Here is a 12,561-nt window from a genome sequence, read left to right on the forward strand (position 1 = left end):
GGAGGAGGAGGAGGAGGAGGAGGAGGAGGAGGAGATTGGATTTATACCCTCCGGCCCTTCACTACCCAAAGGTGTCTCAGAGCAGCTTACAAACTCCTTTCCCTTCCCCTCCCCACAACAGACACCCTGTAGGGTAGGTGGAGCTGAGAGAGCTCTGACACAAACTGCTCTTTTTCAAGGACAGCTGTGCCAGAACTACGGCTTGCCCAAGGTCACCCAGCCAGGTGCAAGGGGAGGAGGAGTGGGGAATCAAACCCGGTTCTCCCAGATTAGAGTCCGTGCATTTAACCACTACGCCAAACTGGTTCTATGGCATTATACCCCACCTTCCGCAGGCTCTACCTCCAAATCTCCAGGAATTTTCCAAGCTGGAGTTGGTAACCCTACCTGGAACTGTCCCTGGCCACTGATGTACTTTCTGACTGCCTATGATGCGGGGCAGGAATGGGGGAAACACTCAACACTGTGATATCAGGACAAGAATAAGTTCTGCTTCAACTGATGCATGGGAAGGAAGAGGTGAACAGACCACGGCTGTTTTGAGAAGCAGTGTAACACATTTCACGTGAGTAAGGCTACCAACTCCAGCTTGGGAAATTCCTGGAGATCACAGGGCAATGCCTGGGGAGGGGAGGGGAGGGGATGCCACAGAGTCTGCCCTCCAGGGCTGCAATTTCCTCCAGTGGAACTGATCTCTGTCGTCTGTAGAGGTGTAGTTTTGGTAGAACCCCAGACCCCATCTGGAGGCTGGTAAGTGGCCTGACTAATAACGAGAGTCAGGGTTTGTGTCCTCTCATTGCCCTACCTTGCTACACAGAACCTGTTGTTATCAGATAAGAGCTAGTAACACTGGAAACATTCACTCATGTTAACACACAGGTCTGTTTGTATAAAAGCAGCTCTAATCTCAAGAGGCCTCTTGTGAAGATATGCAAGAACCGCAAGCTAATGCCAGGGTCAAAGTGCATCTGGCAAGGACATGGAAATGCTTGCAAAAAGTTGTGCGCTCTCAGTTAGGGCTGAAACTATCCGTTCCGTAATAGTTTCTTCATGGGAGGGATAACAGAAATATTACCAACCATTTTTTCCCCCTATAATGAACACTGCAATTTCATCAAATGTGACAGGCTCCAAGGCTACATTGAGATGTCACATGAGGTCACCAGGAAAAATGGGAACAGACACGGGGCACATACCTCATTTCTTCCTACTTGCACCAAGAATTGTTACCCACGACTTAAGCATGTAGTTATGTGGGTTAACCAGAGTTAATTTTCCACTCACTGGCTGGGATTCTAAACCTGGATTGAACCCCAGTTACGATATTGGTTAGTGGGAGGAGGAGTGATTCCAGTTACTCTGTGTGTCTGTATTTGTGTGTCACGGGTAATTGGAATGAGTGTTTAACCACAAGTCTTGGTGTGACCAAGGAGGCATGAGGTGTATCCAAGGGCCAGCAATCAACAGGGTTCATCGTTTCCATTTTTCCTTCAGCACAGTTATATGTGATTTTGGAATACAATTTGAGAGAAAGCATTGACATTAGAAGTTTTTGTTTTGTCTTTAAAAAATCAGAATCAAATAGTTGACCTCTACTGTATTTATTTATTTGCATTTTTACCCCACCCTCCCCGCGAACGGGCTTGGGATGATGAAGCCTCTGACACTGACTGGCTGAGCCACTACAATATGGCCTGTTCAGGGACAGTACGAGTACACAGGATGAAAGCACTCAGAATATTTGCAATCCAGTTGGTTTTACGTAGTTTGGTTGGTTGGTTTTGGGGAAAGGGAAAGTTGCCAGTCTGTCTGGGTTTAAAATATCACCCAATCTTTAGAGGAAGGAATAGTTTTATGGGGCAGGTAAGGCCTGAAAAGAGATACAGGGAGGTAGGGAAACTATGAGGCAGATAGATCAGCATAAGGGAGATGGAGAAAGGGTACAGAATGGAAAAAATAACCCTAAATAGAAACAAGGTGAGGAGGAGGAGGAGATGTGGGCAGAAATGGGACAAAAGCGATATTTAAAGAAGCTGTTGTTCATTTAAGAAGTAAGTAAAAGTTTCTGAATGCAAAAATAGATACTCCTATTTAATGTATAAGTTTCCAACAATTCATAGAAGCTAGGATACCCACAGTCACGTGGTCTTGATGAGAGGATTTGAGAAGGCTATGAGTTATTCACAGAATTTACTCTTCTTTTTTTTAAGTCTCATCGGAAAATTTGGCAGCCTTTATGAGTGAAGAAGGCTGGCTATGGCCCTGCACATAGTGGGGTGGCAAAATTCTCCATAGTGCGTGGAAGGATGATGCTGATACAAGCAACCCATTTACAAATTGTGACATGCAGGCTTGTGGTACATCCTCACTTGGCAAATGATCATCCGTAGTTACCCAGAGTGGCAAAGCATCTTTCTCTCCTCCTTTTCATGCAGTGAAATCTCATCCTCATTTTCCTTCTAGATTTCTTTATTATTAACACGTCAGCTGGATTTTAAAAAGAAATTTCACAGGACATAAAATTATGTTAAGGCATGTGTTTTCTTTTTCTCCCCTGTTTGATGGATGTAGATTATAAACTGGAGGGATTATGTCCCGAAGATCCTTGGCCCAGATGCCACCAAGGTTTACCTGCCTCCATACTCTGGTTACAACGAGTCCATTGACCCCAGCGTCTCCAATGTCTTTGCCACAGCTGCCTTTCGTTTTGCTCACGTCACCATCAATCCTTTCCTTTCCCGTCTGGATGAAAACTATGAGGAGAATCCCCATCACCCCAGCATTTCTCTTCATCAGTCTTTCTTCTCCCCATGGAGGATCATTGAGGAAGGTACAGAAAAAGCAACTCTGCTGGGTGGGGCAGGGGGGGGGAGGACATAATTTCCTAGTTAACATCAAAGGATTTGTAGATGGGTGCACACACAGCCATCCCTACGCACCAAGGCCTTAATAAGTGGCTCCCAGCGTTCAGACCACCATCAGTAATGACATGAGGAAATTTTGGGCCTTGATCTCAGGCTCCATGGGAGAGAAATGTGTTGTTAATTTTCAGTCTCAGTTAATAAGTGGTTTGGCCATTTTGCTAAGGCTTTTTAGACAACTGACACTAGTACTGAAGAGGAACGTAAGTCTAGTTTAACTGGCTGCCCAGAGTGCAGGTGGAGGAGGTGGAGGCCCTCAGTCAAGGTATTAAGCCTGGGGAAGCATCTGGTCCGGACTCAATTCTCCCAGAAATGATTAAGGAGTTTCCGAGTTGGTGGGTCCCTTTTCTGGCTGCCCTAATTACTGTAAGTGATAGGACGGGCTTAATGCCCGGAACCTGGACTAATGCAATAATCGTTCCTATTTTTAAAAAAGGTGATTGCCAGAGTCCAGATAATTATAGACCTATTAACCTTCGATCGGTTGTGGGCAAGCTGTATGCTCGTCATCTGGCTAACAAACTTAAGATCTGGATGTCTGAGCAGAAAATTTTGGGCCCAGAATAAGCGGGCTTTTGTCAGGGGGAATCAATGCTAGATCACTGTGCTGCTTTAAGTCACCTAGTGAGCAAGTACAGCAAAGAGAGGCGCTGTAAGCTATTTGCAGCCTTTCTAGACTTGAAGGGAGCCTTCGACTCTGTTCCTAGAGACCTTTTATGGAAAAAACTAAGGGATCTGGGTATTGATGAGATGTTGCTTTTCCTCGTTAGGAAGCTCCACTTCAACACTACTTGCCAGGTGAGATGCTCCAATGAGGGCGACTTAACCCCTAAGATACCAATAAATGTTGGAGTAAAACAAGGCTGCATCCTAGCCCCTCTATTATTTAATCTTTTTGTGAATGATCTACACTGTTATTTGAAAACCACTGATGGCCATAGTCTCAAATTAGGGGTGATCCATCTCCCATTGCTTCCCTACGCAGATGATGCGGTACTTCTTTCCCTGACTCAGGTGGGAATGAAAAGACTCTTAGTCCACTTTCTTGATTACTGTGATGTTAACAAACTAACTTTAAATTTTGGGAAATCTAAAATCATTGCCTTTGGAAGGAAGCCTAATAAATGGAAGGTGAGAGGTAACCTGATTGAGCAGGTTCCAAGCTTTAAATATCTGGGAGTACATTTCCATCATAGCCTTAGATGGGCAGTACACAAAAAGGAAAATGACCAAATCTGTCAATAGTACCATGCTTGCAGTTTCTCGTTTTCACTATACTAAGGGCAATCAGTATGTGCCTGCGGCCTCGAGGGTTTTCAATCATAAAATCAGTGCTAAACTGATGTATGGGGTTCCAATCTGGATTTTGGCTATTAATAAAGATATAGAAAAAGTCCAATCTAAATTTCTTCAGAAAATATTAGGCCTTCCCCCATGCATGTCCTATGCAGTCATCTGTTTGGAGACCAATCAGAGTCTTTTGGAAATGAAAGCTTGGATAATGACATTTAAATTTTGGCTCAGGTTACATTTTAGAGCCAATTCCAATCCTTTTATTTCACAAATGCTTACTGAGTCCTCATCCTTGGCATGGTTTTCCCATATAGAGAATAAGATCACGTGTATAGGAGTTAGTTTTGGAGAGCTTCTTCATCCCATCCACATGCTAACCATGGCCAGTCCTGCTTAGCTTCCAAGCTCTGATTAGCTCAGGCTAGTCTGGGCTATTTAGGCTGCTACAGGCTTTCAGAAAAGAGCCCGTACCGCAGCCATGCTGTAGTTCTTCCCTGCACCAAAGTTGTCAGTCTGAAAATTGGGGTGATGCCAGATGGCCTGGGCCTTAAGCTCAAAGGGTGTCTCAGATGTAGACCTTTTGAAAGAAAATTCTGTATTTGGTAAGTTTCATGGCTTGTTTTTATGAACAACGTGTGTTATAAATTTTTTTGTTTGTTTTTGTTATGGGTAGGGGCTTCAAAAGCTGGAGGTGTCCTGGGCCTCTCTGGACCACTGAGAGGGCCTGGTACGCACGTATATTTGATTTGGACTTGGGTACCTATACCAGGATACAAAATGTGTGAAAACTGAAAAGTCATCTTTGCCCTACATTACAGAGTTTAGTTATAATGGAGGTCTATGCAGCTTTATTTTAACTGAGTTTGAAGTCCCCAATTTTATTTCTGACCTTAGGAGGGATTGATCCTGTCCTGAGAGGAGAGGTATTCAGCTGTGCAAAGCTGCAGACACCCACTCAAATGATGCCGGAGGAGTTGACCGAGAAGCTGTTTCATCCCAAGAAGGCCCTGTCCCTTGACCTAGCGGCACTGAACCTGCAAAGAGGCCGGGATCACGGACTGCTAGGTGTGTGATACTACCCAGAGGTGCCTGAGAGGGGATGGTATCAATGGCAGTGTGGACACCTCCCCTTAGAACTATGATACGGCATTCAAATGCCATCTTCTGGTGCTACTTGCAGGTTACAACTCCTGGAGGAGATTCTGCGGTCTTCCAGAGGCTGACACTTTCTCTGACTTACAGCATATCCTCAACAGCAGTTACTTGGCTCACAAACTGCTCAAGCTCTATGGGATGCCTGAGAACATTGATATCTGGATTGGTGCCATAGCAGAACCTCTCCTCCCTAATGCCCGAGTCGGAGAACTTCTTGCTTGCTTGCTAGGAAGGCAGTTCCAGGCCCTACGAGATGGGGACCGGTAAGGGCTAGCGCAGCTGCTGTTAGTGACTTCCCTGAGGGCTGTGTTCAAGTATTGTTTATCTCTTTGTAATGCAATACTGGCTAGTTTAAATCATTCCTTGTGGCTAGAAACCCTTTGTTAAAGTGTACTCAAAAAATCCACTGGCGAAACAAACCTACGGCTTAAATACCTTGTAGCCATGGGGTGGAAGGAAACCTACTAAAGGCCTGTAGACATTTCTGGAAGCATAAGCAATCTAGTATGCCCATATCTTTTCTTTTATAGTGGAGCCAGCATCGGGGATATTTGATGTCTGAAGGCATCCATAGTTCTAGGGATGCTTCTGAGGAGGTCATTTTAATAGAAATAAAAAGGACAACAACTTTTCAAGCCTTTCAAAGACTTATTAGTCAGGATTGCTTTTCTGCAGCTCCAGTCAAAGTCTCCTCATCACATCCAAAGGTTCATAGTTTCAAGAACACGTAATGAGGGCTTTAGCTACCTTCAGTCACCACACAGTGTTCATAGTCAGGATTGCTTGAGAGGGTTCCCCGCCCCCTATCCTGTCAATGCAAAGTTATGTGTGAAGTGGGAACTCTTAAACTGTGGCTGAGTTCAGACTGGCAATATGAAGCGCTAGGGAGTCATGGCAAAGAAGACCCGGAACAGACCGGTATTCCTGTTCGCTGAGTTCTTCTCTAGATTTCGATTCACCATAAAGTACCTCCCTGGGAAGGCTAACTTTTTAGCTGCCGCCCTCTCCCGCCTCCCGCAACATGCTAGCCAATGTGATGAGGTCACTGATACCATGTTATCTCCTGCCCAGTTTGGGGGGGGGGCAGTAGTGACATGCCAGCAGGCAAAAGTAGGGAGGGAGGAGGATCCGAATGAGTGGCTGGAAAAGTTTAAGGCAGCTTTTACCCCTCACAATCTAGAGACTATAATCACTGAAGGATTACAACAATGAGACAACGGTAGCTGGAAAAAAGGGGGATAAAACCTATGTACCAGAGACATTACGGGGGGAAATTTTAGCCCAAAGTAATGACGATAAACTGTTCAGGCCTTTTGGCTATTTAAAAACATTGCATTTGGTTCAACAGCAGTTCTGGTGGCCAGGGATGAGGAAGGATATCAGACATGTATAATGAGCAAGAGGTGGGGAGGCAAGGTGCTGGGTTGCTTACAACCTCTAGAAACCCTGGACCGACCATGGGCTGTGATTTCCATGGACTTTATAACTGACTTACCTGAGAGCCTGGGGAAAACAGTCATATGGGTGGTGGTAGATCTCAAAGCAGGCACACTTTGTACCTTGTAAGACCACCCCCACAGCTAAGCATATGGCTACCATGATCTTACAACACATCATAAAATTACATGGAATTCCAAAGAAGGTCATATCCGACCGCGGAACTCAGTTCATTGCTAAATTCTGGAAAGAACTGTTGTTGGGGGTTGAGTGGGGCTTGAGTAGCAGTCACCACCCCAAAACCGATGGGCAAACAGAGCGTACCAACCAAGCACTGGAACAGTTTTTGAGATGTTATGTTAACTACCAACAGGATGACTGGGTACCATTACTGGCTTTCGCTGAATACAGTTACAATAACTCCCTTCATAGTTTTATAGACAGTCCACGGCTATGAGGGTGACCCACTTCCTACAGTAGATCTAAACAAACCAGTAAAAGGAGATGCACAGTTGTGGTGGTCAAATGTAACCAAGAACTGGAAAGTGTTGCAAAAAACCTTGGCCAAAGCTAAAGAAGACTATAAACACTACGCAGATGGCAAATGCAGTCCTGAGTGGAAGTTGTCCCCAGGAGACTCAGTGTATATATCGACCAAACATCTCAAGGGGCTGCAACCCAGAAGGAAACTGGGATGGAAATAAGTGGGACCTTTTAAGGTGGTGTGAGTGATTAACAAGGTAGCAGTTGAGATAGACCTCCCAAAAAAATCTCCGTTCTATTCATCCTGTGTTTCATTTCAGTCTCTTGAAAAGGGATCCCAGACCCTCGCCCTGGGATACTTGTCCACCAGCTCCACCTCCTGTTCTGATTGATGGAGAACTCCACCAAGTAGTGGATGCTATCCTTGACTCACGTATAAAATGAGGCTTGCTACAGCATTTGGGCCTCAGCATGATGAGTGGGTTCTGGCTAAGCATGTGAAAACTGCCCGGTTGGTCAAGCAATTTCATCATTTGCATCCTCACAGGGGTGTGTGTGTGAGGCTTCAGGGTGGGGGGTAGCATGTCAGGCTTGGGTTGGCTGACCGTCTGTACCTGTTGTATTATCTGTACCTGTTGTATTAGTGTCTTAAACTCCTAATATCTATTGCTATGTTATGTTAACCTTTCCCCCCTGCTCTCCCCTAGAGTGTTATTTAGTGCCAAAGTTCTTATCAACCACCCTTGCCTGCCACTGCATTCCTATGGGGTGGGGAGCGAGTGAATGCATGTAGGAGTAGAACCACTTGCCTGTTTGGTGCAGTGGTTAAGTGTACAGACTCTAATCTGGGAGAACCGGGTTTGATTCCCCACTCCTCCACTTGCAGCTGCTGATGTGACCTTGGGTCAGTCACAAGCTCTGGCACAGCTGTCCTTGAAAAAGAGCAGTTTGTGTCAGAGTTCTCTCAGCCCCACCCACCTCACAGGGGGTCTGTTGTGGGGAGGGGAAGGGAAACCAGTTTGTAAGCCGCTCTGAGACTCCTTAGGGTAGTGAAGGGCGGGGTATAAATCCAATCTCTTCTCTTCTCTTCTTCTTCATGCTACCCTCAAGAGACGTCTTTCACACAGGAAGGTGTCCTTGAAACGACTTTGATTAGCTTGGGATGGACCATATATCCTTCTTATATCAGAATTGTACTGTTTTACTGGATCTTGCTGTAATAAATTAGATCGGATCGGATTGACTAGGGATGGACCATATATCTCTCACGGTCTGGGTAGTATTGCTGACGTGTAAGAATGGAATGTGTGATTGTGACCATATGCACCTTTCCCGCCATAACCTTTTAGTTCTGACAAAGAGATCATTCCTTGAACGTCTCATATCTTCTAATAAAACCTCCAACTAAGAAAGTGTGTGTGAAGAGTGATTTGACTGGGACTCTGACAAGAGTCTTGTTTTGATTCTGCTTTAGTGCAGCAGTGTGACAAATTTATGGACTTCATTCATAGCCCTCCATTCTCACTCACTGAGATAAATAAATTGACCACATTATCATGTACTGATGAAAGGGTTCTTGCTTTCCAGTATTGCTTTGATATTGCAGATTCTGGTGGGAGAATGAAGAGGTGTTCACTCCACGCCAAAGAGAAGAGCTGGCAAAGGTAACCTTGTTCCAAATCCTCTGCCAGAACACACACCTCAGCCACCTCCCAGCAGACGTCTTTTCAAGCAGTCACTTTCCAGATGACTTCGTATCCTGCAAAAGCCCCCAAATTTCAAAAGTGGACCTGACAGCATGGAGAGAAGATCCAACAGGTAGAACCTGGCAGGTTTTATGGATAAAGGGTGCCCAGGAGGGGTCCTTACTTCACAGCTCTGTTCTCCCCTACAAATTGCAGCAAGCCTTCTCTCCCCACCAGTCTGGTTCCCTTATCTCATTCATCCAGTTGCAGCCAGGGCTATTTTTGGGCAGGAACGCACAGGAACGGAGTTGCAGCTGGCTCCTGAGTTGGCCACGCCCAGCAGGAACTCATTAGCATAATAAGCCACACCCAACAGCAGAAACTCATTAGGATTGGCTACATTAGGGGTGTGTGGCCTAACATGCAAAGGGTTCCTGCTACAAAAAAAGCCCTGGGTTTTGACAACAAACAAAGTAAATAGAATAAGAAGCAAAAGGTGGGTGTGGCTGGATGACCACACTTCTGGTAATGTGGGGGTGTGGCCTAATATGCTAATAAGCTGCTACAAAAAAAGCCCTGGTTGCAGCAATGCTGGGTAGAGTGGAGCACAGCTCTCTTGCACTCGTTTTAGCTCCATGAGTGCCAGCAGAGTGTAAAGGAGCGGGGTTCCCTTCTCCTAAGTCTTCTTTCCATCAGAAGAGGGCCTCAGTTAATGCCTGTGATGCTGCAAGGGCTCCTGGGGCAATCTCCCATTTCTTGGTAAGAAGAGGCTACCGAAGCAGCAGCAAAGTCCATGATTCTCTTGAGCTCTTCTTTCTCCATTGTCATCAGACACTTTTCCCATTGGGGAATGGGAGAGGGGTCTAGTTAGTTCCAGTTAGGGTGGGCCTTCTGTTGGGTCCTGGTCTTCAGCAAGTGCCTGACCTTTCTCTGAAGTGGATCCTGGAACCTGAAATGGATCCTGGAACCTGAAATGCCCGTTTATGAACTAGAGGGGAAAGCCAAGTCTCAGCAACATCCAGGCTTATGCAGGAGTTTGGGGAGATTATCTTTCATGCACTGTCACACTTTTTTGGTATCAACCGTTTTTGAAAAAAGTGTTTACTGTTGCCTGTGCACACAGAGAGGCAACTATTTTGTGTCTGGCATCGTACAATTATCTCAGTGCACACACACTGACTTCTCATGAAGATATCATCATCATAATTTTTTTCTTTGACATTTCCCTTTTGTTTCGGGAGATACGGTGCATGAAAGCTATGTCTGAGAAATACAGCGGCCTTCAAAAATTATCCACTTCCTGGTAAAGTCCTTTGTTGTATTCTTTGATCGCCACAGATACGCTATGTGGTCCAGTCCCAATGGTCAAAGATGCCTACTTTGTACGGTGCAAATCACTGGTGTTCTTTGAATGCAAGCAAGGTTACACACTGGAGGGTCCTTCTGCTATTGCCTGCAATGCCAAGGAAAGAGAATGGAGCACCATCTTGCCTATTTGCCAAGGTGAGACCTACCTAGAAACAGTAACTAACTTGTAACCTGGGGGCAACCTGTGACATATGTCACACTTTTAAAAACCTTTTGAAGGTCTCACTCTCACTTCTTGTCATGTTTTTGCCGTGTTTTAATTAATGTTCCTTTCCCTGTTCTCTGGCTTCCACACCTTGACTGCATTTCATGTGCTCAGTTTATTTATTTATTTATTATTCATTTATTTATTTAGACTTAGATCCTGCCCTCCCCACATTGTAGTCTCAGGGTGGGTGCCAACATAAAGGTCTGCAGTTAATGCAGATTCACTGTTAAAGACATATTATAACAATCCATTAAAACCAATAAAATCATCAACAGACTGAATGTGCCTCAATGGATAATATTGTGGTCCCAATCTGGCTTTTAGGATCTGCGGTCACTGGAGGAAAGGCCATACATATCAAAGTGGTTGCCCGCTGCCTCAACTAAAAGCTCAGCGAAAGATCTCTGTCTTACAGGCCCTGCTAAACTGCAACAGGTCCCACTGGGCCCTGATCTCATAAGCAATGCTCCCTCTAAGCTGTGGAGTCTTGTGAGCAAAAATTCTACTTTGTGAGCTACTGACATTAAAGCTGTGAGTGAGCGATTTGGCTACTGCATTTATCAGTTTGCTCTGGAGCCATCCTTCCTGAGCTAAGACAAAAATGCGTGAGCCAGAGGCTAAAATGCAGAATGCAGTGGTGAGGTTGTGTCTCCCTATGTGGGAGCACATTCAGCCTGCCCTAACAGCACTGCACGGGCTGCCTAGAGCATATCGGATTCGGTTCAAGGTGCTGGTTCTTACCTTTAAAGCCCTATATGGTCAGGGACCTACTTACCTAAGGAACCGCCTTTCCTCCCATGTTCCCCAGAGAGCACTAAGGTCGGGGTCCCAAAACCGTCTTGGCCCTTCCAGGCCCTAAAGAAGCCGGGCTAGCTGTGACGAGGGCCAGGGCCTTCTCTGTGGCAGCCCCATACAGGTGGAATGAGTTCCTGGATGACATCAGGGCCCTGTGGGACCCTTTGCAGTTCCACAGGGCCTGTACAATGGAGCTCTTCCACCTAGGGTTGCCAAGTCAATTTTTCTTACTGGCGGGGGAGCCTCGGTGGGCTCTGGGAGCCGTCCGCCAATGCGCGTGCACACGCCGCCAGCACATCACCAGAAGTGACACACAACGTCGATCACGTTGAAGGCGTGGCCCCGATTGTCGGAGGGAAAAGCATAGAGTTTTCCCTCCGACGATTGGGGCCACGCCCCCAACGTGATTGATGTGGTTGCGTCAAGCCATGCTGCGCTTTGGGGGCGGAGTTCCCCCAGGGCCCGATTCCGCGGCGGCGGGAATCAGGACTCCAAAGCGGGGGTTTACCTGCCCCCACTTGGCAGCCCTACTTCCACCAGGCCTTCAACTAGGGTGCCGCCTCCCAATACTTATGGCCCCAATAACCAGCACCAACTTACTAACCAACAGCCCGGCAAGAACCCAGACTGTGGTGGTAGTTGACCGTCTGGATGCCGAGAGAATGCCGCCATCACTTATTAGCACTATTAGCACCTATGATTTTATATGTTGTGGTTTTATTGATATTTTGTGTTTTAACATATATATATTCTGTAAGCTGCCCGGAGCCTGCCTTGGAGGGGAGGGGAGGGCAGGAAACAAATTAAACAAATAAAATAGATAAAATTAAAACACTGTGAGCTTAGCTTAGAGGGTCCACTGCTCATAAGGTAGCTCATTCCACCAGGCAGGGTCCAGGGCCAAAAAGTCCCCGGCCCTAGTTGAGGCAAATCAGACATGCCTGGGGTCAGGGACTACTAGGAGGTGCTGGCTCGTAGAACGCAATGTTCTATGGGGCTCACATGGGGAGAGGCGGTCTCAAATGCAGGCCCCTGGCCGTGTAGGTCTTTAAAGGTGAGCACCAACACCTTGAAATGGATCCGGTATTCAATAGGCAGCCAGTGGGCAAATATTTGCCTGTACAGGCAGTTGCATCAACACCCACACCACTGCGTTCTGCAGTAGCTGAACCTTCTGAAGCAGAGTCAAAGGGAAGCCCCACACAGAGAGAATTAC

At 46.2% G+C, this 12,561-nt stretch overlaps 1 protein-coding gene across 1 annotated transcript in view; it reads left to right on the plus strand.

The window, feature by feature from the left end:
- Positions 1-10,936, plus strand: part of LOC107108843 (eosinophil peroxidase-like) — a 42,077-nt gene extending 31,141 nt beyond the window's left edge. Inside the window, exons 11-16 of the mRNA XM_015409364.1 lie at positions 2,572-2,830; positions 5,109-5,279; positions 5,395-5,632; positions 8,896-9,107; positions 10,313-10,477; positions 10,875-10,936. Of these exons, the coding sequence (XP_015264850.1) occupies positions 2,572-2,830; positions 5,109-5,279; positions 5,395-5,632; positions 8,896-9,107; positions 10,313-10,477; positions 10,875-10,936 (1,107 nt within the window). The remainder of the gene's footprint in view (positions 1-2,571; positions 2,831-5,108; positions 5,280-5,394; positions 5,633-8,895; positions 9,108-10,312; positions 10,478-10,874) is intronic.
- The last annotated feature ends 1,625 nt before the right edge of the window (positions 10,937-12,561 follow it).

Source organism: Gekko japonicus, unplaced genomic scaffold, assembly GCF_001447785.1.
Source record: "Gekko japonicus isolate JY-2015 unplaced genomic scaffold, Gekko_japonicus_V1.1 scaffold730, whole genome shotgun sequence".
Lineage (NCBI taxonomy): Eukaryota > Metazoa > Chordata > Lepidosauria > Squamata > Gekkonidae > Gekko > Gekko japonicus.